Here is a 27,814-nt window from a genome sequence, read left to right as displayed (position 1 = left end):
AGGATTATACAGTAAATTATCACTTGAGGATAGAGGACGTACAGGATTCTTTTCATTCACGAAGAATAGTGACATGTTTTCACAAAGACACCTCTATACTCTTTTCCTCATACGTGTGGTGAAGTTCACTGAGCATATCATGGTTATGGCTGTGTTAGAACTCTGCAGATGACAAAACATTTTTCTCTTTACTTTTCTCCCTCAGCAGAAATTCTTGGAGATGCTGATACAAGTTATGGCCCAATGCTTGTGGCTGAACTGGAATCACAACCCATTTCAAATCATGTTCTGCAAGCTGCCCAGCCAAGCTGCAGAGTGACATCTCTCTCAAAGGGTCCCTGTCAGGTAAACTCAAGAAATCTTTTCTGTTGCTAGTCAGAAAGTGCAAACTGGAGCCTAGAGAAAATAAGATTTCATGTTTAATGTGAAGACTGTCACAGAACTGGTGTGTTTGAAGTGGCACATTCAGCTGAGAAGCTGAAGTCCAAGGTGCACGTGTGTAATAAAAAGTGATTCTGTGGTTTTTACTGTGTCAGAATCCAACAATTTGCTTTCTGTTAGGCTCAGACCCTTTTCTGTACTTCCTCACTGCTTTGCAAGTCTCACAGGACCTAATAATGTCCAAACTCAGTTAAGATGGGGGTATTCCGATGGTGCAGTACTTCAAATACAGAAAAACAATGTGAAATACATGGGAAAAGTAATAGTAGAGGTTTGGTCCCTCATTGTAAAACAGTGATTTAGTGTTTCAGGAGCTTTGACTGTCATAGCAGGGGGAGCATTGGGAAGGCAGTAATGATTATGTACTTTACAATACTAGAAGGTAGAGAAAGATTCTGTTGATCTCTGCTTGAGACATATAGAGTTAATCCTTTGCTACTTATTAATATGAGCTGTTACCTAGAGATGATGGCTTTCTTGCTAACTAAATGTAAATCTAAATAGCACGTGGCAAAAGCCAAAAACGATGAGGCAGATTGCTCTTTAATATATTAAGCTTCACAGTGTGCTCAAAAGTAATAATACACTTACTATGGCTGATGCATATGGATGCATTCTGTCCATCCTTGACTCTATATTTAAAACAGCCAAAAGTGTATTCACTGCTCTCTGGTTTTATATTGCTGAGTTTTGTTCTGTATTGTGCTGCTGGTTTCTAAGCAATTCTTAAATATGTCATCTGATGTGATGTGTTGCATCTTCAAGGAGGATTTGACATGGTATATGATCTTCACTTTGAGATCAGCAGAATGTTTTTTTTTTTTTTTTTTTTTTTTTGAGTAATTGTTCACAGCCAAGACTGGATTCTGTTAAGCAGCAGTGTCTGCTGGGGTGAAGTCTGTATTCCTGTTAGCTTTTTGCTAGCCAAAAATAACAGGCAGAGAGTGTAAGGGGTTTGTTTCCTTCCTTTTAGTACCAGATAGGGATGCCAGTGGTACCTGCTTCTCATACACTGAAGAATTAGCTAATGTGATGGATTCTTGTTTTCCTGGGTACAATCAAATGGTCAAGTGCCATGTGTAAGAAGATCCATGTTGCATAGTCTCACCTATGCAAGAAATGTAAAGTGACATGACCTAGTCTCTTTCATAGAGAGAAAAAGTACATACGTTCATATATTATCTCTAGAAACTCCATTTTGCATCTGAGCCCTTAGGGTATTGTGGTTTTTCTTGCCTGCTGGCATGTAAAACTCACCCTCCCTTCAAACCAAGCAAACAAATCCACAGTTTGTGTGTGTGGTTTTGTTTGTCTTATTCTCTCCCAACTGAAATACTCTCCTCCTAGATGTGGGTGTTCCTGATATAAGGCTCTAACCCACATTTCTCTCATGGGCTAGATTTTTAGCTTTTCTATGATGTGTACACCTAGAATTGATAACCAGAGTAAACATCTGCCCTGCGTGGGTAAAACCATGCTCTGTGAGAACTTCCACTAGATCTGTGCATCCTTCTCTGTACTAGGTAGTATAAAAGCTTGTTTCAGCATCACCTATATACCCTGTAACAGTGATGAACCTCTTGCCTGGTTTCTCTTAGGGTTGACTTCTGTCATATAAATAGGTTTGTTTTTCATCTCTAGGCAGTGGCTTGCTTTCTTTGACTTAAATCTGTATTAGTTATGTATGAAGCAAGAAGACAGATCCATTTAGGAACAAAACTAGGTTTTTCATGATGTTTGTGAGAGGCTTGAGAAAGTACATATTTCAGGTGGCATCCAGCTGGGCCTTGAGCTCAGTACAGCTTTGCTCTGATTTATCTTGGAGTGTTCTTCCTCAGTGTTAGGATTTACTATAGCAAAACTTGGGCTATTTTTGTAATCTGTCTGAACAGGATGTGCATCTCAGAAAGGCTGAGGGCAGCACTGTGGGGCTGCCGTACACTTACCACTTCTTTGCTTTCTGTCACAGGTGTCTGGGTCAGATCCTGACCAACAGAAAGAGTGTTATATTTTCATGTGGGATGGCATTGCCTTTCAGCCATGAAGAGGGAAATCTACATGGTCACTCCAAAATAAATGGCTTAAGTCACACAGGAATTTTCTTATCCACCCGAATTCCTTGTCTGCTCCTCCATTTCTGGTGCTGGACTCTCATGAGATTTATATGTGCTTTTAGCCACCGTTAGACAGGATGTCAGACTAAATACATCTTCAGTTTGACCCCTTCTGGCCATTCCTTTGTAGCATTACAGGAATTAACTGCTGTTAGTGGCCACTTTACCCCTACGCCCTTACTCTAGGGAGCAGCAGAATGACTAAGATGAAATTGGGCTCCTCCTGTTCTAGATAAATCATTCTGTGCTAATAGGAGGGACACGAGCATTGAAAGCAATGTTTGTATGGCTAAGCACTTCAAAAATGACAAATCTGAATTATTCCAAGTCCCCAGTTTGTTGTTAGAAAGTCAATTGCAAAATACTTCCATAATGTTTTTATATAAGCAGAGATGTTTTTATACAAGCTACGTGTTTGGAGTGGGATTATCACTTTGGTATTCTCATTAGCTTTCATTCTTAGTATTTCAAAATAAATAGTTTTTTTAACATTCCAGGAATTCATAATTGTAGGTTATGAATGTGCTCTCTCTCTACTTCTACTTGCACCTCAGTTCAGCTTAAAAGTTTTTAAAACAGAACTAACAGTAAACCAAAACAAAACCACTTCAAGTGGACACTTGTGAGTATATTTCAATATTTAATGTTCTGTAACACTGATGGCCTTCAATCACATTTCCATGAGACTTTAAACTAGACCTTCCTGCTTTCAGAAAATGATGTTTTCTTCTCTCATCTGCCTTAAAGTGAGCAGAGCAGGTCGTGCTGTGTAGAGGTGCCTGAGTTCACAACAAACCGAGCTGCACTTGGTGCTAGCTTGATCTCAGACACACATATATTCATTTGTATTAACTTCAGCTCACCCCCGTGTTGGTGAGGTTGCATTTATGCTTGTTACAGAGATGATGTCCACTACTGTAGGATGCTCCAAGTTTTGTGCACTGGGGAGTGTAAATGTGTTCACACAGCCAGTGAGGAACAGAGAGTGACCGAGTACTTTTTCTTCCTTCTGATTCCTGCCACGCTGGCTTAGATGATCATTAAGTACATGACAACCACTGCTGATATTCCCCTTATCATAGGAGATGGGTTCTGGCTGAAAGGAATGGGAAGCCTTGATTGCATGGTTGACATCATGCTCATTGTTTGCCAGAGAAATATTTTCTTATTTTCATCTACGTTTTTGGCTGTCTCTCTCACTTGTGGCTTCTACCGTGGAAAGTTTCTCTTATGGAACTGAGTATATTTTCCCTTTCTTGTTTTAGCTTTTGGGGAGCAAAACACCACTATTACTTGGTCATCAGGTCTTCAAGATAATACCCGTGCCATTGCTTCTCAGAAGTCAAACAGCAATTCAGTCCTATGCAAAGCATCCAAATGCTCAGTCCAATATGCAGAAATTTATGATCTTTCCCACATTTGTCCTTCTTTAAGAATCTTTGTTTAAAAATTCATACTCATCTGTAATATCAACAGAGTTAACTGATGAAATCAATTCTGACTGTGCTCAAGAATGCTTTAGTCTTCCAAGTCTCTGTGAACTATTTGAAGTCTCACAGCCTCAGTCCCTTCAAAGACCATGAACTCTATCCCACACAAAATCAGGGCAACTTTTTTTTTGCACTTTTCTTGTTTCCTGTGGATGTGTAATGGAATGTTTTTGGGACACAATTTGTTCCAGACACACAACGCATAAGGACCAAGAGTATTTGACCAGTGTGATTTTTCCTTCTTGACACACAGTGTTTGTTGCTGTTTTCCCATGGGCATTGCTGCAGACATACATCCTCAAAAGAATGTAAGAAAGACAATAAAATAGTTTTTAAAACATTTTCAAAGAAGCATACTTTATACTTGACACACGTTTTGCAGCCATGCACTGCAATCTTTTTTCTTTTCCCTTTCAACTTTCCCTTTTTATCCAGTAGGTAAATACCCATAGAGAAGTCTTGGGTATGGAAGAAAGCCAGAGAAAAATCTAAGTTCTTTCTGCCACATTCTTTGAGTAGGAGTTAAAGGACTTCCCTATATCTGCAGGTCTAACTGGCACTTTGCCATCATCTTTCCTGAGACATGAGAGTTGCAGTCAGCTAATTCAGGTCTGAATTCTTTTGAAGCTGAAAGGAAGTAGAACAAGTGCATAACCTTTAATGAATCTTTAAAAACCTCTTTGGTTGTTTCTTGAAGCTCCACATAATTTTACTGTGCTTTTAAATAAAAGGTTGATTTTCTAATGTGATGTTCATGTATGTTATGTAGGAAAAAAGCCAAGGAGATGCACGGGTTGTGCGACCCCGAGTTGTTCATGTGAGAAGCAGGTCTGAAGAGATGCAAGAAGAAGGTAAATTGTCCATAAGCAAACATAGTTCTTTCGGTTAAGCACATTGCTTTTAAATTTTGTTGTTGTATACTCACATGTAATGAAGATCTGATGTTTAAATGTTGTTTTTATTTCGATGAAATCCCCACATTTCTAAATGTTTATATTATGGTGTATGCAAATCCAAATTCCTAGTTTTGGTAATTGCTGGGGTGCTCTGATAAGGTTGGAAAGGCATCTGTCTGTATATGTCATCAGCATCCTTGATTTCAGGCATTTATTTAAACTTTCCTTTGTCAAGAGCTTTGCGATGTGCATATTATGTCATCAACTGAATCATTAATTGCTCTTCAACAAAGTTCTCACACTGTGGTGATAGATGGCAGCAGTTCATGTGTGTAGAAAATGCAGGAGGACTGGAGGCGAACTGAGAGAGAGTGCAAAGTGTTAGGGTCGTGCAAACGTGGAAAAAATAGAGATTTTCAGCATTAAAATGGCCTGATGTAAAATGGGTTTCTAGCTAGCATGTAACAGACAGTGACTTTATTTTCTTAGGGATGCTATTATCTGTGCAGAACCTTTCTATTTCTAGAGATTATTTGACAGTGTTTGTTAATAGTATTAATTACATGAGAATGTTTCTTGCTTTTTGTAGTTCGAGGCAGTGTTAGAATAACATGAGCTGCATGTGCTACTGCAATGCTTAATTATTTTAGCAGATAATAAGTTTGTGGAGGTGGTAAAATGAGATGTAGCAATTTTAATCTTAAGTGCTAAGAGCAGGAATCTAAAAACCTGCAGGTCTACTACTTGTGCAATTAAAATTACTCCACCCTCGTATAGACAAATTCTTCCTGTGAGCCCTTGTTAAATAATTCTTTGAACTTCTTCCATTTGGGTTTTTTGTTGGTTCTTTTTTTTTTCTTTTAACATCCAATAGAAATGTAATTCTGATGGACTTGTTATGTTTCAACTATTTATAAGTAGGAAGAAAAGCTCTCACCCAGTGTCACAGTTGTGGGTCTGGGAACCTAATTTCAAAACCATGTATTACATATAAAGAATGGTATGGGTAATGAAATATTTGGCTTCAGTGCACAAATAGTGGGAAAGCTCCCAGAACTGCAGTGGTACACCTTAGTGCATGGATATGGGACATCTATAAGCATATGTTTTTAAGCTAGTGGGTAAATAAAGATTTTATTTACTAAATAGAAGAGTTAACCTCCATTTTGCTTTTAGTATTGATTTTTTTATTATTGACTTCATATTGCCATATGAAGTTTCCAAAATAATAATGAAAGCTGACTTCCAAATATTTAGACTTCTCTGATGAGAAGAAATGGTTGCTGTGCTCTTCAGTAGGGGAATTTTATGTGTCTTCCTCTGAATGAATGCTGTAATGTCAGAAAAAAAATAGCTGGATATTTATGAAATCCCAACCATGATGAGTGTGGCAGGCTGGTGGCTGCACAGATCCTGCATGGGGATTGTCAGTGCTGCAAAGGGTTGGTGGGACCAAGTCAATGCTCTTGTCACTCTATGAAATTAAACTTTGATTTGAGCATACTTGTTTTTCCTAGTAGCATAGGAAGCATAGGAGCGGTTCTGCACAGATGTGTGTAAAAACTTCTTCATGGTAAGGGTGACTGAGCTGCACAGAGGCTGCACACAGAGGTGGTGGGGTCTCCTTCTCTGGAGACATTCAGGGCCCACCTGGACTCCTACCTGTGCACCCTGGGCTGGGAGCTGCTTTGGCATCGGGGTTGGACTCCATGATCTCTGGAGGTCCCTTCCAACCCCTACAGCTCTGTGATGCTGTGAAAGTGTTACAGTAACCTTCTCTAATAGGAGGACCTGTACTTTTCCTCAGTCTCTCAGAAGTTCAGAATTCTGTGAGGAAACTGAATTTCCAAGAAACCTCTTAAAATGCAAAAAAGGAAATTGCATAGCACATCTGCCTTTTTTCCCAGCTTCAAAAGCAGTCTTCCTTGCTTAGTGGTTCAGTTACATCTTCCTATCTTTTTTTTTTCTTCTTCCCCACCACTTCCTATTAAGCATCAGAGAGGAGCAGAGGGTTTGGTGCTTTTTCTGGACACTGTCCTTCATGCCTTCACACCTCAGCTTTGGCTCAAAGCCCTCACAAGGCTGCGCTTCTGGTCTGTATCTTTGAGTAGAGCATTGGAGACAGCTGGAAAAATGGAGTTAAATATTTTTATCACATCCGTTACTTTCTGAAATACTTATCTTTAGAAAATAATAAAGAAAATTTACCCGTACTATACTAACAGAAAATATTTGGATCCAGTCCACGTGTAACTGTCAGATGAAAGCATTTAACCACAGGATGGCAGTAGTCAATTTTTCTTTGCAAGGAACAAAGCAAAGAAGTTGATCTATATACAAAGATAATTTAAATCTCGTTTGTAATATGCATATTTAATGAGCCAATAAAAATGTAGAGGATTTACAAATGGAAACAACTGTCTGTCAGATTTAAGCGCAGAAGGTCTTGCCTGTGTAATCTTTACCACATTGAACTTAATCAGTCAAAAAGTTGAGGGTAAAATTAATGGGAATCATTTGAAAGAAAAAAGAAAACTTGCAACTTGATAAGTATACATGGGTTTCAGTAAATACAACATCTTAAAATTAAGTACATCTGTTCCTGTAAGATCAAAGCCCCCTGTTTGTTAAACTTCATGTCAAACAGTTGCCTTTACTGAGATAGCAAGGGACAGTGAGTATTTGCTTGCAAATGGAGAAGCATTGCAGAGGCACAATCATTTGGGTCTCTCTTAAAGCTTAAAGGATAAGTGGTCGCCTCAGTATTAGAGTTTAGAAAATCCAGAGCCCTGAGATGAAGTGTGAATTCAGAGTGTGATGAGAAAAGAGCATTTGCTGCGGACTTAAAATTTGTTTTACACAACTGATAAATACATGACAAGATCTGATTTATCTTCTGTGTGTGGTCACAAGTACACTCACAATTGAACTTTCTTTTGTTGTTCAAGAATGTTCTGTGGTCTACAATGAACATGTGTTTTTACTGAAAGAAACTTGATTGATGTCCTTTAATGAAAGTTGAAGTTCAGTAGGGCTGTTACAATATCATGCCTGAAAGGGTAATGTCTCCTGAAAGTTACAATTGAAAATAAAGCCAGAATGCATTATTAATTGAAATGTGTGCCTCCTCTAGACATAGTGGAGACAGTGGTTTGAAAACATATATTTGTAGCATATAATATACGTGCATGTTTATTTCTGGCTTTATAATAACCTTTAATCTTTATACCAGTCTTTCATATATCTTCATAAAGTTAATATGATAATGATTGTCATGGTTAGTAAATGCACATATTTCCAGAATACAAGCGTTTTTCGGGTTTGCATTAACATAATTGAGGATTCTTATATTAAAATGAAAGAACAGGTGGCAATGTTTGGCTGCAGACCATTTTTAAACTTTAATTTGAGCTGCTCAGAACGAAGAGGTACACGTTTCTTAATAACTTTTCTACAGCACAGGCACAAAACACGATCTGGCGAGCGTAACTTCATGATAATAATTCCTTTTTATCTCCAGCAAGTGAATTATATTCAGGCAGCCATAAGTACATGGGAAAGTAATATTGGAAGACGAAGCAATTGGCTTTGTTGCCACAGAGGGATTGCACAACTGCTGCGGGAGGAGATGATCTGAGCAATCAAGGAATAAGAGGGCAAGAAGTCATTAAACAACTGATATGAAAACAAACAAACAAAACAACAAACCAACTTCCAGAGTCCCTGCTCAGTTCTGAAAATGGGCCTCTGCTTTGTTCACGCTGGAAAATATATCCAAATAGTTCTTTGTCTCTCTTCTGCAGCCAGAAATTGCTTTGAGTTGGGTTTGAGGGTTATTTATCCTTCAAACTACTGTGGCATGAGGCAAATCTCCAACAGCTGCTTCAATAGGAAGGGAGAAGATGAGCACAAGGCCAAAGGTCCCTATTTTCTCCTTGGAACTGTTTTGGTCAAACACTCAACAACTGTTCTGCAGAAAGTTTACTTTCTCTTTAATTCCCTGATGTTTCTTTTTTTGGACTGAAAATCTCACAAGATTTTTGCTGAAGACTGCCCAAACCACCCTGAAAACAGCAGCTAGTGAAGCAAAACAGAGCTGTTCTTCCATGATATAGGCAGAGTACCACCACAACCCAAGAAATTGAAGTAGTTTGCATTGTTCCTTGAATATGACTTTTGGGTAATTCCACGTGGCTTAGAGCGCTGGTTCTCAGCACAGACGTGGAGGACAGTAGCTTTGAATGGCTTTGCTCTGTAAATGCTATCTAGCTGTTAAGTGCCATTTATATCTACGTTGGCTTTTTTTCCCCATTGAGCAACTTCAGTTATTTTTCAGGCAAAAGGCACTTTAATTAATATAAATAATCAGAAGATAAATAGAAAATTAAAAATGTATATAGTTTATACTTAAGGAAAATGACCAAGCATGCTTCTATTGCCTTGAAGTGTGACAGTTTGTTACTGGCTGATGTGCCTAAGAAGAAGATGCTCTCCTCTGCAGTTCATTTCCCCACAACACATTACCTTTCCCTTCTCTCTTTGATGTACTTGCATTAGATGTTTGGTCACTTTGGAATTTTCTTCAGCTTCTAAGTGGTTGAAAGTTACTTCTGAGAGTTCTTCTCTTACTGCATGCATCCTTAAAAGGCACAGAGGTGCCAGGGCACTTCTTCTGACCTTGTGCAGAGGCTTTTGCCTTTGCATACACTTCCCACTGCAGAGCCTTTTCAATCTGATACCTTATATCCATCAGGAACTCTGCACAGCTTTCTGTGTACTCAAGTTCAGATGTGCTCATCTCTCCCTTTTGAACAGATATTTGTGTTTAAAGTACGCATCTTTTGTTGAGGTTTGGGAGGTGTTCCTGTCCCTCCTTTGGTCTGTATGCAGCTGAAGGGATATATTCACCAACATTCCAGCACCAGGTGGGGCTTTTCTGGTGAAAAGGAAAGAAAAACTTGTTCAGCCTGACCTCATCACTTCCTCTGCAGCCTGTGAAATACGTGGATTTTTACTTGTCTTTTCTCAGATTTATTCAGGATTCTCTTCTGATTCCCTCCTTAAGCTTAGATGTTAAAAGGTTGCAGGTGACCTCATCCTGTGGTAACCCCCCCAGGTACATTTTATATATCATTAACTGAACGTTTATGGCACAAGCAACATCAAATATGGTGTTTCACTTGCACGTGGGGTTATAATGTGCTGGTAATAATGGACACTTCATACTGGGAAGCTGGAAATCCATGGAACTGCTGCATCAACCATCCAGTGCACCTTGTGGATTTTGTATGCCCTATTTGCCTCGAAGCATCACGTGGTACCCAGTGCAGTACCTGCAGAATGTGATGTTTCTGTCAAGAACAGACTTTGTTTGTGGGGTTTTTTTTGCATCTTCTGCCTTCAGTGGCCAGGCAGATCCTAGGCAGAATTCTCTGTAAGTGGAGAGTACCTCTTTGTGCTGCATATCCACTCCTACTTGTTTCTGTTTGAGGGCCTGAAATTTCTATTTCCATTATGGTATTTTACCTTTGATTTTTTTTTTACCAGCTCCACTTTCCATTGTATAAATCCACCTATTGTAAGCCAGTCTAGGAGCAAAGAGGGATTTCATGTAAGTAGGTTACAGCAGCTTTGCTAATTTCCCTGATGCTCATCTGTTTCTTTTGTGCATGGCTCTCCTGTGGTGGTGAATCTGCTGGAGTTGGCGTGCGTGGCAGGCAAGGTATGCTCTTGACAGCAAATATCAGACACAGTCTGAGATCTCCTGGATGCCAACATGCTCCTCACCAGGCTATCCGAGTTGTTGTACCAAAGCAGTCTTTCTCACAGCCTGTGGAGGATTTGTAAACACGCTGGGATCTGACTGAAGCAGCTTTGTATTGTGTATTATGATTTGTGTGCACTTTTACAAACTCACAGTAATTGCTGTTGCCTCCATTGTAAAGAGCAAAAAATAAATACACACAATAAAACCCCCTAAATGGGCACTGATCCCACTGGCACTGATCTTGAGTAACTCTGAATAAAAGCAGATGGTAGCAAGCCGACTGGGCTGACCTGCTTTCCCCTTTCATACAAACACTGCTTATATAAATGGGGGACACACACACAAATTAATGGGCTCGGGCAAGCCACCTAAGGACAGAGACTCCCCACGTACTTAATGCTTACATCAGCCTGAGGGCTGTTTCCAGTTAGCTCTTCTCTGGAGGGAGAAGTTTCTCACAAATTAGTGGGTCCACAGCTCTGTGCATGGTTTAATAAGAAGGAACTGATGTACATCTAGAAAGTAAGCACCCTGGGCTTGTGTGTTGCAATAGGTCATGGAAGATAATCAAAGAGTCTCTCCTGAACTTGCTGCTCAGTTGAATTCAGAGCGAGAGGTCTCTCTACATACCACCTTCTCCTGTCTTTATGTTGCAGAGGAGCATTAGATTGGCGTGGTCTTGTACCGTCTGTTCCTCAGCAGTAATGACAAGTTTGAATTGAGTCATTATTGCAAAATATGCTATGAGGAATGACATTAAAGATAGAAAGGGGAGGTTGAGGTTAGATGTTAGGCAGAAATCCTTTACTCAGAGGGCAGTGAGGCCCTGGCACTGCTGCCCAGAGCTGTGGGTGCCCCCACCTGTGGAGGTACCCAGGGCCATGGATAGGGCCCTGTGCAGCCTGAGCTGGGGAAGGGCACCCATCCCATGGCAGGGACTGGACCTCAATGGTCTTTAAGATCCCTTCCAACCCGAGGCATTCTGTGATCCTATGAATAGTGCTGTGTTTTATTCAGCAGTGCGTTTGCTTGAGGTTGCTCTGTACCCAACAGATCTGCTAGAGATCACAGCCTGCAAAGGAAACGTGCTGATGGCACCCTCAGCCCCTGCAGTTTGCAGCCTGGTACATCAGTGCAAGCTATCTCAGCTGGACCTGCTGCTGGCTCTGAGTGGCTTCAGCTGGCAGATCCACTGTAGCATCTTTAAGGACTGCCTTCCTGGATTGGCTTAACAGGCATTTAAGACAGTCATTTAAGAAGGCCTCTTATCTCACATTTCTTTTTCAGTGTGAAAATTGCATTTCTTTTATAAAAAGCTTCGGTATCAGACCAGGAAGTCTTTGAGGCCGGTGACAAATTGCACGGGTACTCTATGGTGACAGATGAAGACAAGGAGTATTACAAGCACATATTTCAACTTGAAGAAACATTTACGGCACGGTGATAGGAAAAATGTAGGCTTTCTGTCCTCAGCACGCACACTGGGTTTGTTTTATTTTGCTGGTTGGCAGGGAAAGCAGATGTTGCCCTCTATAATTTAGTAGCTTGTGCATGTCTGAGGGCAAAGCAACAGAAAGAACAGCTTCTGCCATCCTGGTTGCACTGGCTGTGCTGATCTCTGGCGGAGGCAGCTGGACACCCTTCAGCTTTACCTGTTTGTGGAGGGCTCTCATTTTATCTTGCTTAAGCACTGCAAAAAAATCCAAAGGAGCCAGCTGTTTGTGTAATGCCTGCTAGAAGAGAAATTACCAGGGCGACGGTGTGTGTGCCATGTGGAGGGGGCTTGATGTGAGCGATGAATAATCCACAGTCTTTGCTTGCAAACCTCATTTATAAAGGGGAAGGAGATTTACAAATGCTATCATTCTCAGCCATTAAACTTGTTTCATTTTCTTTCTTAATGCTTTGTGCATTTTTGCACTGCTCACAGAGCAGAGGCGTAGCTGTGAAGCTGTTCTTAATAAAATCTACCGAGCCAATAAGGTGGATGTTGAGATGATTGCTATCCACAGTCAAATTGTAGCATTGGTTTGTGTTTTTTTGATTTTACTGCTTATTATATTGTGAGAGTGCATGACTTAACAGCATTTCTCGTGCTCGTGAGCAGTGTGGTTGGCTGGTTATTTTATTCACTTGTTTTCCTGAATCCTCTAGGAGCGAGCAGACCTCGTGCTTTGTGCACTGAACAACAGCCAAGTTTCTCTGGTACCTTCATCTTGCTGCAGCAGTACAGAGGCTGCCTCTAATTAAATACTGTTAAATGCTACAATCCTCTTCACTGAAATACCTGCTGCAAATGTGCTTCTGGTGGCTGCGATTGCAAGAAGCAGTGATAAATAATGGAGGTGGGTTCTGTTTTGTCTGTGGACAACTGTGCTCTGGTTTTCATCAGGAATGCTATCACTCAGGGGAAGAAAACAGAAGTAAACCTAGAAAAAAGTAATTTAGATTGAGAACCTTTGCATGTCTTGTTGTTTAGAGACTGACTTGCTTCTCTAATCTGAAACTTTTGCTTTGCTTTTAGAGCAGGAGGAACTACTTTAAGGGCGGGTCTGAACAACTGAAGTGAAAGTTGCCAAGTGTGACGCCAAATACACAGCAGTTCAGTGAGAGGCATTTATTTGCCAGCACCTTGGCTGCAGGGAGGTTACTGTTTCTCTTTGTGTATAGCACAACTTTGGCTCCCTGTTAATGCTTTCTGTTTTAGGGTCAGATAGGTGCCTATCTTCAGTGCAAAACAGCAATCAGCCATACACAAACAATGGAAATGTGCATCTCACAGGCCACCCGGAGTCTGGCAGGAATTTCATGCATGTTTTGAATCAAAAAGATGCATTCAAAGCAGGTTTGACTTAATATGGCTTGACCTGCTGACCTCCATCCTCCTCGTTACAGTAAAGCAATAATCTCAGGGTTGTGCATCGTGGCCTCATTTTACGCGCTGCACCTATGGCAAGATTTAGGCAGGGCTGTGGATGTTTTAAAGGCAGTAAAAGAGCTGCAGTTTCTGTTCCTTGTCAGGCCACTGGATCTTCAATAGAAATAGAAGGCATGGAATTTGCTGGCGCTTGCTCCATTTCTGTTATTCAGTTTGTTTTTATCGTCGTAAAACCGTAATTGCAGATCTCGAGAAAATTATTTTATTTACTTAACAGCTGCCATTGTGCCCTGTTATGTAAATCACAATTAATACATGGGAAATATTTACTAGCTGGTGCTGCAGCATAGAGACACGATTAGCTTCTTTAAAGTGCATGTTGCTCGTTTCAGTAATTGGAAGCGATCCTGGAGACATGCGAGCAGCGAGATTACACAGGGAACGCTTGTTTCTGGACAGGGAGCTTCCTTCCTGAGTGAAAAAAAAAGAGAAAGAAGGGGAAAGAGTTTCCTGTTGAGAGTCCTCACTTAATGGACAGGCGGCCGTGCTGCCTCTGTGGAGGTGGTTTCTGCCGAACACTGCCTAAACCCATTTTTACCAAACTCATTGTTACAAGAGCTAGAAGCACTGGGGACTGCATCGCGCAGGCAGATGTGGGATTTAAAGAGATTATTGCTCCTCTCCTGTGTGCTTTTAAATGCAGGGCTAAGACGGGCAGTATCTCTGTGGGTAGAGTCTGATAAGGGCTGTTCTGTTCCTGGGGTTTGTAGTGTAGCAACAGCCTGTCGAAGAGACTGAGCAAAGTTTCAGCTCTGTGCAAAAAAATGTGCTCTGACCTCGATACATACGATGTGAAAAATGAATAATAGCAGCACTGCAGGCAAAACCTTCTCTGCCACGATGTGACAACCCACCCCTTCATTGGAGGTTTCAGGAATTTGGCTGTGCTCTTGGAAATCAGCCTCACGATTCTGCTGGAGAGATGTTTTCGCTCAGACAGAGCGCGGCACACAACAGCTTTGTTGAAGCGTTGGCCCTGTGCTCATGGCAGGAAGCTGAAGAGAAAATGCACTTTTCTACCTACGATCTGTGCTGGTTGTTTTGGATGCAGCCAGGGCAGCATGCTCACAGGCACATAGATGCAGTTAAGACAGCAGATAGAGCCTGACTTTGTATTTCTTTAATTCAGCAGCTCTTATTCGAGGTCAAAGCCTCTAGCTCTGTCTGCCTCTTTGCAAAAAGCCTTTGCAAGTGAAGCACTTACAAAGTAGAGTAGACTCCATGCATAGCCATCGTTGGCTGGTGGCTGGACTTGGTGATCTTGAAGGTCTTTTCCAACCCAAGCGATTCAGAGTGGTATCTTTAGGAGAAGTTTACAAGGTACAGCCCTGCTTGGCAATCTGTCAGCTAGCAGCAAAGCTCAGGGGACGTGTGCTGGAGCTGACAGGCCCCAGGATGATGTGATTTCAGAAGGCATCGGGGACGTCTGCGTGTCACTGCGATTTGTAGGTGTGCCAAGTCGGGCATCCCAAGTGTGTGGCTGTCCTTCAGCGTGTGCCATCCCACACGCACAGAGCACTGCAGTGCAGAGCTCACCAGAGAGAACATTCTGGAGCGTATGCAAAGGAAGTTCAGATGTTTTCAGTCTTGAGAGTGAAATTGCAGAAGGCCCTCAGTGGTCTGACTTATTGTGCAATCTCTGTAAGCAATTTGTAATCAAAATACCTTTGCACATGTCACTTTTATATTTCCTGTAATAAAACAGCAAGAGCAATTAAGATTTCGGGCCATAATCTTCTACGAGAGTGCTTCTAAAAGGGACTGGGTTGGGGATTTTTTTAAGTTATGACCGAAATAACCAATTTTAAGATTTCTGGTTCCTTCACAAAAGGTTTAATAATAGCTATTTTAACAGACTTCCAACTGTAGCCCGACAAACAAAGCCGTTATGTGGTCACATAATTGATCTGATGTTTACTTCTGAGAAAGTAAAATAAATAAAACCACAGAACTGGGAGACAGCTGTACTCCAGTTACCCAGCACATGGCCTAGCGGGCTTCCTTTGCTTCAACTCGGAGCAACTCGGTGACTATGCAGCCATATCCATGCAAAGGTTTCAGGGTCTGCAGAGTGGTTCTGGCACAGCTCTGACAGTTGTCTGTGCTCTCAGCATTCCTCGGGAAGCGTTAGATTCCTGCGGCCTGCTGTGCCCTGTCATTTTTTGGGGGGGGGCTAAGTAGGTGCGCGGAGGCTGGTGCTGCATAAATGAATTACACGGAAGACTTTGGAGGAAGAGGGTGCTTGTAAAGTAGACTGAAATTAATGAATATAAGAATTAGAAATCAAAACTTTATGTTTAGTCTGAGGAGAAACAATTCCTTAAACCGTAACCACATGGCTGTTTCTTGTTTGCATCAACTCTGGTTGACTGTTATTGTCTTCTGTTAATTCTCTGGGGCAGTGGCCTGACTTTGTTGAATGAGCCAATTGTTTTCCTTTGTGTTGCCCATCAAGCAAGTCCCCATCTGGTTTGTATCAGACTGTTTTCACAGCCAACAACTGCTGCCTTTTCTATATCCTGACACTTAAGGGCCCCATGCTATCAAAGCATTGCTGTGATAGCCTGTCTGGCTGGGCCTATACAGCTGTGCCTTGCAGCTTGAAACTATTACCCAAGTAATGGTAACTTAGAACTTGAACTGGCTCTTATTCCCATTGGTGTCGTGTGTACAGTGAACAGAATACATTTTTTGTTGAGCTCGGTCCTCAGTAAGAATTCTTTAAAGCTCTCACTTGAGTTTATGTGATCGGTCAGTTTTTATTTTCCAGCAGCTTCCTGTATCTAGAGGTAGTTACGTGTTCTTCTAAAACATTAATGAGTACAAGACAGGCAATATTTATTTAAGGCACTCTTGTTATTACTTACTTTTATGGTACATTAAAGCTCAGTAAGTGAAAATTAAACAAGCAAATGATTCCTAATGGGGACTTTTCTTATCAGATGGAGAAAATATTTCCAGCAGTGGACAGGAAGCTTTCTGAGTGTGATAAATGTGGGCTATGTGAATCATGCTACACCTTGGCTACGACTCTGCTCGCTTTCAGAGTAGCTCTCTGAAAATACAGAGCAGCAAGGCTGCGTGAACTTGTTGATTTCTGTCCTGAAGGGAGAGGGATTGGACAACTCGCTCTAACTCGGGCAGTAAAACTGCATGACAGATTGCATTTCGGATCCACTGAGAGGCCGCAGGCGTGACCCAGGCTTTCCTCATTGTAGAAGGCAGTCCTGCTCTGAGAGGCCTTGCAGCACACGTTCTCTCCCTCACAGACAGTTAAAAACAGCCTCATTGCATCACGTAACAGTGCCATTCAGATGTGATGATCTTTAAGCATTTGTCTTTCTGCTCTTGCATAGGCTGTAGTGTGACATAACTCTTAGTGGCAGAGTAATCCCGAGGAGAAATATGTTCCCAAATGTGTGCTTGTATTGAATTGTTAACTATTCTGGAATCGGTTCTTTCATGATAGTCCGTATTTAAGAGGAGGAAACGGGGTCAGAAGGAAAAAAAAACGAATAATGCACTTTAAATTTTTGCTCCTTCTCTGAGGGTGCACAGAAATGGTGAGAAAGCACATTGATTTATCTAAGTGTTCCTAAGCTTGGGAGTGCAGAGGTATGTACAGAGTATGTACGTAATGCGAATGATTTTACTTCAAGGAAGTTACTAGGGAGCCACTAAATGCCATAAGCTGCTTTGTAATCTAATTGTTGAAATCCTCTTGGTTTATACCAGTAAATTATAACTACTTATGGACCAGAATGACTCATACATGATTTTATTCATCATTAAGGTTTTGAGTAGACTCACATACACTTGTGGGACCTATGTAGTTAAGTTAGATCCTAATTCTTCACCTGCAAATTTTGTAAGCCCAGGACTTCAGTTGCTGCCTTTGCACAACTGCATATTCAGTGCAAGCTCACTTCAACTTCAGGACTGCAGAGCTTCTTAGGACCTTTTTGCCCTTGTGCTTTTTGTCGTGTGGCACACTGGGTGTGATTGTGACAGACTAGGACTGCTGTAAGAAATTGGCTTAATGTCGTCGTCAGTTCTACAGAGGGCTTGCAGAAGGTGCTTTCTTAAGGAGCTCTCTCTAACTGCTGTCCCTATGAGCTGTAACCAGCTGAACTCAGGAGCTGCAGGATGTGCAGCCCCACAGACCTGCTCCATTCACCTGCCTGAGCCACACCACTGCAAGGAGCTGCTCCCACACATGCCTGTTTGAGTTCCTCTTGCGTTCCTTTCCACTGCAGATTTCCCCATATTGTACCCAGGAACATTTAAACTCAGACTAAGTGATAAATGAATTTCATTCAGACAGCTTACGAGCTCTATTAATCATGTGGCCCGAAGCAATGAAGAAAGCTGTTGGTGATCCGAGCAGAAGCCAAGTTTGGCACCAACACTTTGGGCTGGGAAGAGTGACTGTCAAAGAGCTGCAATGCTTCCTAGAGCAAGTTGGCTCTGGGTGCTACAAAGAATTATCACCATCAGTTAATGCTTCAACTTTTGTATATGTGTGTAATTTTAGAAGTAAAGAACATTCGTCCAAGTGAGAACCCAGTGTAAGTGGGACTTGCATTTCAGGCTGGACCGGCCTCTGAGCTCTTGATGGAGCTGTAGGTGTCCCTGCTCAGGGCAGGGAGTTGGACCAGATGGCCTTCAAGGGTCCCTTCCAACACAAATGATGCTGTGATTCTAAGTGGTTAATGCTTGTGTCCCAGTAGGCACTACCTGGCTGCTGCTTGAAGACTGCAGAGCAGCTCCAGGGTTAGCAATTTGTTGGTGTCACTGGTGCTGGTGGGGAGCCATTGGTCACTGCATCTTCCAGAAGCACAGTGTTACTGGGAGCAGTCTTCAGCACTTCTTTTGCTTTTTACAGCATCTGACAGAGGTGGATGAATGTGCTATTAAAATAAGCAGCAGTGTGCATACAAGGAAGGGGCATGTAGTGTGCTGAACTGGTGGCATAGCTGCAGAGCAACGTGTTTCTGCAGTTCATTGACTCCATCGATTTAAAGCTATGTGTGAGTTCTTTTACAGAGCTTTGCACAGGAATCCTGTTTTATTCTTCCCCATGTAACAGGCTTTGTTTTTTGTTTTGTTTTCCAAGGAGGAATCCTTATCAATACAAAGTTTAAACGTTCTTGATGTGTACAAATGTTAAAGAAAGAAAAAAGAAAATACATTTTGCTGTCAGGCATTTCCAACTCTCTGGTCCAGAGCACTAGTCTGTAGCCTACATTACTTACTATTACACCAGCTGCTCATTACAAGGGAAGGTGCCCCTTGGCAGAATAGAGTCTGAACTCTTGCACGTTAACTCTCTCTCAACACATCTTCTATTAAAGACTTTGAATGTTATCCTCACTTTAACGTAACTCTTACTCGTGTAGATTACTGCAGTATTCTTTCTGACCTAACAGAAAAGTCATTTGCCACTTGAAATCGCCTAGAATTGCTTATTCCTCGTACTTTTTTCAGAGTTAATTGGTATGCATGAAAGTTAAGGTCTTCGAAGGCCACCTTCTGCTGTTTGACATGAGCCTTGAAAGGAGATCTTTCTAACAAGTTTGTGGGCAGGCATGCTAGAAGTGTCCGTGTAGAGCTACAAAATGCAACTGCATAGGGCTGGATTTGTTCTGTCTTGTTTTGCTTTGGGAAAAAAATAATTCGTAATCTTTTAAAAGGGTGCAGTTATTAAAATTGAGTAATTGTGCTGTAACTATAGGCTTTTTAATATGCCCAATTTTTGTAGTGTTAGTGCAGTAATGGGAGTCTTGGCAAACTGTTTCCATATGGAGAGTCCCATGACTTTGAAAGTGAAAAATCATCAAAACAAATGCATAAGGTCCTGTGAATATTTAAGTTTACAGAATAGAGGATTACAGCTAGGTGACAGTGATCATCTAAAAAAACCACTTGTCATTTGAGCAGTTTTTTATTCTGAGTAGATCTTTTATAGATTTTTTGTTAAAAGAATGCAAGTAGTGACTTCAGTGTAGGTGATGAGTGACTTCCAGTGAGAAAATTCTGCCCTGCAGCACTGCTGGAGGGGCTGTGCAGTACACAAGGTTTTCTCTTTTCTTCCTGATGTCCATCCCAGAGCCTTCATTCTGACCTGATTGCTGCCATGGCTGGAGGGAATTTAACCCCCTGGACATGAAATCCTCTTGTCTGGTTGAGAGAGAGTGCATCAAGGACTCTCATCACGTTTTTAAGTGATAGAAAGTACTTCTTGGCCTCTCACTCGTGCACTGCAATTTGTTATCTTACATCCCTAACAATTGTTTTTAAAAGACTCCTAGCTGGTCTTAATAGATCAGCCGAGTTAATAGAGCTGGATAGCATGCAGTGTTTACTAAGCATATGCCATGCAAACATCACTGCTGAGAACGTGCTCAGTCTTGGCCTGCAACATACAGAACCTGTCTGATAAGTACAGATGGTTGTTTGCCTTGAACTGTGCGTGCACCCATCCCAAGGGATACGGACAACTGCACATCAAAGGCTGCATGAAAGCCATTGTACTTCAGTGCATGGGCCCACACTGACCCAAACAAAAATTCTGAGGCAGGAATGGATTCTGGAGTAACCAGATTAGGTCTTGTAGCTGGTGTGCTAACTCATAAAGAATGTCACATCTGGAATTCCCTCACTGGGACACCCATCTTCATTTCACCACAACTGGGAAGATGCTCATTTTCAAACCCTCTGCATCCCTGATTTGCTGTGAGGCGTTACTGAGTTTGTTTGTTCAACTCTTAACAGCTTGTGTAAATTATTGTTTAATTGTTTTGAAATAAAAGCAAGTCGTGTAACTTTTATGAAGGTGCTTTGGTTTTTTAACTTGCCACTCCCCGTGTAGGCAATGAATGCTATTATGTCTAGCACTGTGGCATGATGCAGATAAGCTGCAGGCAGTCTTACTGCAATTAATATGTAAAGATAGGACGTCTCAGAGGAGCCAAGCTTACTGCTAGGCTGTGCTGAATGACTGCATCCTGAGGGAGGTCTGCACAACTTCATTGTGGAGTTGAGTGTGAATTCCTGCTATTGGCTGTGTGAGTCCAGTTTCTTACAGAATCATGGGATGGTTTGGGTTGGAAAGATGATTTAGTTCCAACCCCCTGCTGTAGGCAGGGACACCTCCCTGCAGAGCAGCTTGCTCACAGCCCCATCCAGCCTGGCCTTGAGTGCTTCCAGGGAGTGGGCATTCACAGCCTCACTGGGCAGCCTATTCCAGTTCATCACCACCCTCACAGTAAAGAATTTCTTCCTGATATCTAATCTAAATCTATCCTCTTCCAGTTTAAAACCATTTCCCCTCGTCCTGACACTACCTGCCCCTCCTCCCCAATATGAAGTTCCTCCTCTTTGAGCTTTGTTTTGCTTTGGCAGCTGGCATCAAAATGCCTTTTGGATCCCCAAACGTGAAGGTGTGAATAACAGAGCTGCACATGTTGCTTTTATATGACTACCTTCCCATCCACTCACCTGTTAGATTTTGCAGAAAATGAAAAAAAAAAAAGGTCAATATATGGTTTTTAATGATCACTTGTCAGATTTTTCCAGTTCCACCAGCTGTTCACCTGGGTTCTCTTGTGGACTGAGAGGTTGCTCCCCCCAGGCCTTGCTCAAGATGCATGTTTTCATGGTGTTATTCCAGAGTCTCTATGCCAGTAATGGGCCTCCTCTTTCTGCTGTTTGTTTGTTCATTCTCTTCCTTCTGAATCAAACCCACTGCTTCCAGGTGTACTGCAGATGACCCCTCCTCTCCCTGTTCTGCAAGAAAAAGGTTAAAATCAAGAAACAAGCAACGCATACAAGTTATAAAATGACTATTCATTTCCACGTCCAAAAAATCACAGGCTTCTGCAAGGAGAATTGGAGCTGACGTTTAGTGTTCCTTCTTTGTATTAATAATCGTTGTAGTTACAGGGAAAGATCATTGCACATCTTCTGGGAGTGAGTTGCTGGGAAGCAACAGCAAGAGTTACAGCCAGGGAACTTCACTGTTGAACAGTGAGATATTCTACAGCACAAAGTATGTCAGATCGAAGGGAGGAGAGTAGATTTTAGTCACCAAAAGGAAATATTTATTTAGTAAACTCTGCAATCTCGTTCCTAGATGTTTTTGGAGCTGCTTTCTGTCTGCCCTTCCCTACCGGTCTCCAACAACTCCGTTAGGATTTTGAAAAATCTGGTTCCAGTTTATTTTATGTATTCCTAGTTTTTGTTCTGTTTAGTGTTACTATTGGTGGGAATGTAACATGTTTTGGAAAACCACTGAACCTTGAACTCAGACTTGAGAGGAGGAGAAATCATTTTCAAATATTCTGCTTTGTCAAATGCGTTAGCTGCTTCGCCTGGGCCCCACCCTCCTGTACTGACTCAGGGTCTGATTTATTTTCTTTTCACAAATGTTTATAAGTAGGATATACACTGGAGTTTAAACAAACAAACAAAAAAGAGAAAAGAGTGTGTGTGTACGCGTGTTTATTTTCTGTGTATATGTACACAGTATTTCCGTAAGTACACTGCACCATGTGAAGATGGAATTTGCCAAGTTTAGGTCAAAACTTCAGCTGAACTCACAGCGTTGAGTTTTCTGTCTCCTCTGGGTGGCTGCAGCCCTCTTATTTGATTTTATGAGTTGGCTGAAGCCTTCAAGAATGAAACTGTTTTTTCAGCTCAAGCAGATATCTGTCCACTTCTGTAGAATATCTGATGTGTTTTAATTGTAAGTCTATCCCTTTCACGAAAGTCAGCCCTGGAAATTTGGCCTCAGTTTGCCTTGAGTTTTCTGTTTGTCATGAAAGCATTTAAGTTACGGATGGTCTGTTTTTGAGATAGAGAGCAAAACTGCTCGCGTTTGCAGAGCATCTTGTTGTAACCCCACGGAAGCCAGAGATCTGACCTGCCATCAAGAGCCCTGCACTAAGCAATGCAGTGGCACCATGAGATCGGTCACACGTGCTTCTGGCTGAGCTGGGAAAGGCCATCTTCTCCATAACAGCATAAACGTGCATATGGATTCAAGGTGGAAGTGGGCCAGGGCTGGAAGAGTGGAGGACCTATGGTTTCTAATGAGTGGAGAGTAATTCTGTCCAAATGAGTGGGTTATTTGAGAACCCACTGATGGCTGCGCTCCCTTCTGAGAACGCTGTGTTCCTTGCCATCTTGATGCCATGTGGCCAGTTCCTTACCATACCAGCTTTCAACTGTATAAGCTATTACATTCCAGAAACATTGAGTTATGTGTTCACTATACAGGGTATAGCTTGACAGGGGACTTGACTGGAAATACTGTTTCTTGTAATGTAATTAGCAGCGTGGCTGACGTCCGGACTCTTTTCAGCAGCACGTTGGTGATAGGACGAGGGGAAATGGCCACAAATGGATGCATGAGAAGTTCCACACAAATGCTTGTAAGATTTTCTCCACAGTGAGGCTGATGGAGCACAGGCTGCACACAGAGGTGGTGGATCTCCTTCTCTGGAGACATTCAGGACCCACCTGGACTCCTACCTGTGCACCCTGGGCTGGGAGCTGCTTTGGCATTGGGGTTGGACTCCATGATCTCTGGAGGTCCCTTCCAACCCCCACAGCTCTGTGACACAGTGGAGTATTTTCTCTTTTCAGTTTAGCCTTCAGAACTGCTCACATCAAAATATGGCTCTGTATATCGAGTCATTAAGTGTGGAATAATCTTGATTTTGCAGGAAATACTGCTTCTTGCGTTGCCGTGCTTGGTAACTAGGTATGAAAATGAGTGGACAAAATGGGGGAAGGACAGAGAAGAAACTACTAAGGCACTTTCGTTGGAGGCTTTAAGATGCAGGTGCTGCACTATCCCCAGTGCTCTGAGCACTTGTGATAATGCCATCTGGAGGAAGTTATTTGTTGGGACAGGACAGCGTTTGAAACTTTGAAGTCAGTAATAAACAAAGTGAAGCAGCTGGAACCTGGCAGGAGAAGAAACAAGCCATTCATATCAACCCGTGCTATTAAAGGAACGAGAGTTCTGCAGTGGACTTGTTTTTTTCACATGCTTGGAAGGTTATTCTTGCTCTAGAAGTTAGCTGCCTCAGGTTTTGCATCAGAGACAGAGCAGGGGGAGGGTTCAGGAGGGTGACGGCTGTTTATAAATCTCAGGAAGTAATGTGCAGGTAATTAGAGTAATTACAGCTCCAGTTTTATTCTACAACAATAACCTGGGTCCTGATTCTCCCAATTTATTATCTATGAAGATAAGTCCTTTTATCAGTCAGATAAGGGTCTGATTTACCTCCTGATAATTTAAAATTGGAATCTTTATTTAACGTGTGGACCTCAAGGAGTTAAAGCACGTGGTTTTTATTTGGCTTAAAAGTCAGACTTGTTTAGTCTTTTTATTTTGCCAAATATAAAAATTTAAAAAGAAAGATTTAAACCTTTTGCTTTGTTCTTACTGTTGCCATATGGTATGAGTAACAAAACCTCCCTTCAGTGTGTTTAATTCCTTTTCCATTTGGCATACATTCACGATACACTTGTATATAGCATACTCTCTGTGTGACGGTATGTCTTAGAGAAAAACTCCCTTCACAGGTCACTGGATGGTTGACACACCATTAATTTTTATGTTTCTGTTAAACAAAGATCTGGAAATTTAGTACTGTACACGAATTTGTTACAGATTGCCAAGCACAGGAGAAATCCCTAATCGTGGCTCTGACATTTTCCGTCAGTGGGTCATCAAGATGTTTTCAGTCACTGCTGAGTTTCTGCCAGTCAGAGTCCCTTACACACTTAGGAAAGGTGTCAGCTTTCACAGTTTATACAGAAGTATTCTTTTAAATGGTGACAGTGAATTCGGACAAGTGGAGGTCACCTGGGATCACTCGTTCCGTTCACTGGATTTTAACAAGGAAAAGTTTTATAAATACATCTAAGTACATGATTACGAAATTATTTTGAATACTTCCAGAACTTCTAAAGAGAAAAAGCTGTGGAGATCACCAGTCGTCCTTCCCTGCTTTGTAAATAGAGGAATTTTCCCTATTTACAGCATGTCAGGTTATAAGCAACAGTGCTGTTTGGATATTTGTGACTGTGAAGAGTTCAGCGTGTAAGAGCAGGCCATCGTGGCGTTGATTGAGTTGTTCTCTGATGGGGGGAAGAAATAAAACGGCCTATCATGTAGTTAAGGACCTGGACAAGGACTGTCCAAGCTCTTTCACTGACGTACAACAAAAGCTCAGTATAGACACCGGAAAATAAGTGTGCTTAAAAACTCTCATGCGAACACAGAAACAAGCATTTAAGCCTGCATGCTTGTATTTGTGTATTTATCCACACAGACATCTCTGTGTGTGGGCACAGCATATGCCAGAGGTTAGACTAAGTGAGAGGTGATAATGATAAAGCCCACATGGGGGTAACATACCAGTTGCATCTTTGGGCCCACACAGTTTTCAGACCAGCAGCCTTCTGTCCTGGAAAGTTACAGTCATGGAGCAGAGTGTATTGAGTAGGTGAAATAGGATATCCATCGTATTTTATAGTGCTGAAAATCTAGGTTGTGTGTTTTCCTCATGTACCAAACGGAGTCAAGGACTTCAGATTCCTTTCTTTAAAGAAGTGTTAGCTTTGGGTATTTTTTAAACTTTTCTTTAGGGATATTTGGGTACCTCAGGACCTGCTAATTTCTCTGTTGAGCGAGCAGATGGAATTATTCTGTTGATTTCTCTGTCCTTTTAGCATTTTATATCTGTCCTGAAATTGAACTGTAGGATGTCTGTAAGATATATTAGAGTATGCGTTAAGAAGAATGGAGACTGATATCATAGGGTCTTTCAGCAGCCCGGAGTCAAATGCTTGCAAAGTTACTACAGAGCCTTTGGGATTAGGGAATATTCTTTTTGGGATTTTTTTTTTTAACAAACCTGAAAACAGCTGTTGAAACAATGACCTCATGGAATATGACATGGCTGTGGAAATTATTAACAACGTCAAGCTTTGAAAGCATCAAACTACACACAGGATTGAAGGGTTGCTTTGGTGTCTCGGGTGATTTACAGGACGTCCTTGGGCATTCCACATCCACATCTTTACTGTGTGTCAGCTTCATGTCTGACCAAATAAACGCTTTGCTTTTCCTCTGTTCCCCTTCTGAACAACCTATTTTTGTCATGCGAACGTGGTTACAGGCCAAGCTCGTGGAATTACTTCTGGACAAACAAGATGCATCTGTTACCTGCACATCCTCTTGGTGTTGCTGTAATGTGCCTTGGAATCATGTTCGAAGACGTTGGGTTTCTCATGCCATCTTACTGCTCGTGTGTTACGTTGGCTTGGGCCCATGCCAGTGCAAGCCTTGGCATCTGCACTGTGCTGAGGATTTCAGGAAGGGAGTGAAGTAGGCTGTCCAAAAAGTGAGGATGGTGGTCAAACTACGGCTATTGCTTCTTGCAGAGCACGTGAGCAGCTGTGGCAGGCAGGTGAGGTGGGTTCCCAGGGCTCACACACACAGTCTCGTGCTATTGCTGCCATCCCGAGGTGCAGGAGGCTCAGCTGGCAAAGGCTGCTCCGTGAACTGGCTTTCCCATCTCTGGCTTCATTTGTGTCTGACTTCCTAGGCTGTTGGCAGCTGCTCCAGCATGAAAAACACCCGGTGAAATTTTATTTTAGCAGTGGGTTTTTGTTATTTTAATTAGTCGTTTGGAGCGTGCTTCGCTACAAGGCAGATGAAAGCAGATTACCACCACAGTGACATAGTAGATAATTAAGTGGGGTGAAAGGAAGCCTAGCTTTCTTTTTTTCATTGAGAAAATAGTGTTTTAATTACCTAGCCTTTGATAGAGGAAGGGAGAATTGTTATAGCTCGCTGGAATAAGAACAAACTCCAAAAGAGCCTTTGCTGTTGAGCGCAGACTCCTGTATGTTTGTTTTGCTTGTAGCTGCTGCATTTAAAATAAATATCCCAAGGACAACTGCAATCTCAAAACACTTTTTCTGGTTCTGTGAATGCTGTGCCACTCATCCAATGCCATTTTTCCCGTCCTGCTTTGTACTGCTTCTGTAGCCTGATCCATGCCTTGCTCCCTCAGCTCCACGAGCTGATGCATCTCGTCTCCTCCCTGGGGCTAAGTGCAGCAACTTCTACCCATCTCTCTCCCCACTACCTCTGGTACCTGCCTGCAGGTGGTTTCCTCTCCCTCCAGTGCTTCCCATATGGGAACTGAGCACTGCTGTGACTTTTCACAGCACAGTATGTAAATGCAGGCCATCCTGTGTATGCAGTTATTCATCACTTTGTTGTCTTATCAAGAAAACTGCGATGGCTAAACCAGCACACTCTGAAACACCTCAGAACGGTGGACAGTGAGCGTGTCTGTGTCTTTGTATTCCCAGGAGGTGATGCACTATGGAGATGAATTCAGTACAGTGAAGTTGTGTATGTCGTAGACTGCAAATAACGTGGCTTTGTTCTGCTTTATTTTATTTCCTAGGAGAAGGTGATGTCCCACATGTACACTCACATGTTCCTGCAGAAAAGATGTCAGCAAAGCTGCCTTCTGTGAATGTAGATGACCAGACACCAAGTATAAGTAGCACTCATGGGGATTCAGATTCTTCAGGACCAGATACATTTTAAAGTGTATGGCTCTGTATGATGGTCACTGTCTGAAGGTTTTGTCTTTGTGAAGTTGTCAGTCTAATGTGATAGTCTGGATGTTTCATCCAAGTCTTCCAGAACTGTTTTCTACTGTTTTTCTAATGATTTTGTTACAGTTGTAAATTTAGGCCATGTTTGCATTTGTGCATATAACAAATGTTTTTAAGTGAATAAAATGCTGTTCTTTCAGAGTCATTGTGTTGAGAGAGTCAGTGAACATGAAGGTCCTTTAAATATTTATTGTATGCACGGATGAAGGTGAACAGGGCCAGCATTAACATCCATGGCAGTGGATCGATGGTGGAAAAAAACAACTGGCTCAATACGGTGTGAGTACAGTTGACGTGGGGAGACAGAGGAATGTGTCCATGAAATCAAAGTCCTTGTGTCAAAATTGCCCCTTGAGATATTTTCAGAGCTCGGCTCTCAAAAGCTGAGAAAAAAAAGACTCCTTTTGGGTTGACTTGTACCTCATTGTGACACCGGAGCATATAACTTCATC

General features: G+C 41.9%; 1 protein-coding gene across 1 annotated transcript; it reads left to right on the top strand.

Annotated features, from left to right (window-relative positions):
- Positions 1–211: 211 nt before the first annotated feature.
- Positions 212–27,328, top strand: LOC136055893 (TALPID3 protein-like). The gene is made up of 3 exons (XM_065747763.1): positions 212–345; positions 4,815–4,896; positions 27,146–27,328. Exons 1-3 carry the CDS (start codon positions 244–246, stop codon positions 27,289–27,291), a joined length of 330 nt encoding a protein of 109 aa, XP_065603835.1. The 5' UTR covers positions 212–243; the 3' UTR covers positions 27,292–27,328.
- The last annotated feature ends 486 nt before the right edge of the window (positions 27,329–27,814 follow it).

This window comes from Cyrtonyx montezumae, unplaced genomic scaffold, assembly GCF_038088225.1.
Source record: "Cyrtonyx montezumae isolate F1298 unplaced genomic scaffold, pur_monq_1.0 scaffold_10, whole genome shotgun sequence".
Lineage (NCBI taxonomy): Eukaryota > Metazoa > Chordata > Aves > Galliformes > Odontophoridae > Cyrtonyx > Cyrtonyx montezumae.
Note: the sequence above shows the minus strand (reverse complement) of the source record. Positions and strands in the feature narration are given on the sequence as shown.

What these genes read in the sequence shown, in the direction of transcription:
- LOC136055893 (XM_065747763.1), top strand. Translation starts at nt 244, where the DNA reads ATGCTTGTGGCTGAACTGGAATCACAACCCATTTCAAATCATGTTCTG. An exon ending in TCTCAAAGGGTCCCTGTCAG is followed by an intron (nt 346 to 4,814) that starts GTAAACTCAAGA and finishes TATGTTATGTAG; the next exon opens with GAAAAAAGCCAAGGAGATGC. An exon ending in TGAAGAGATGCAAGAAGAAG is followed by an intron (nt 4,897 to 27,145) that starts GTAAATTGTCCA and finishes TTTATTTCCTAG; the next exon opens with GAGAAGGTGATGTCCCACAT.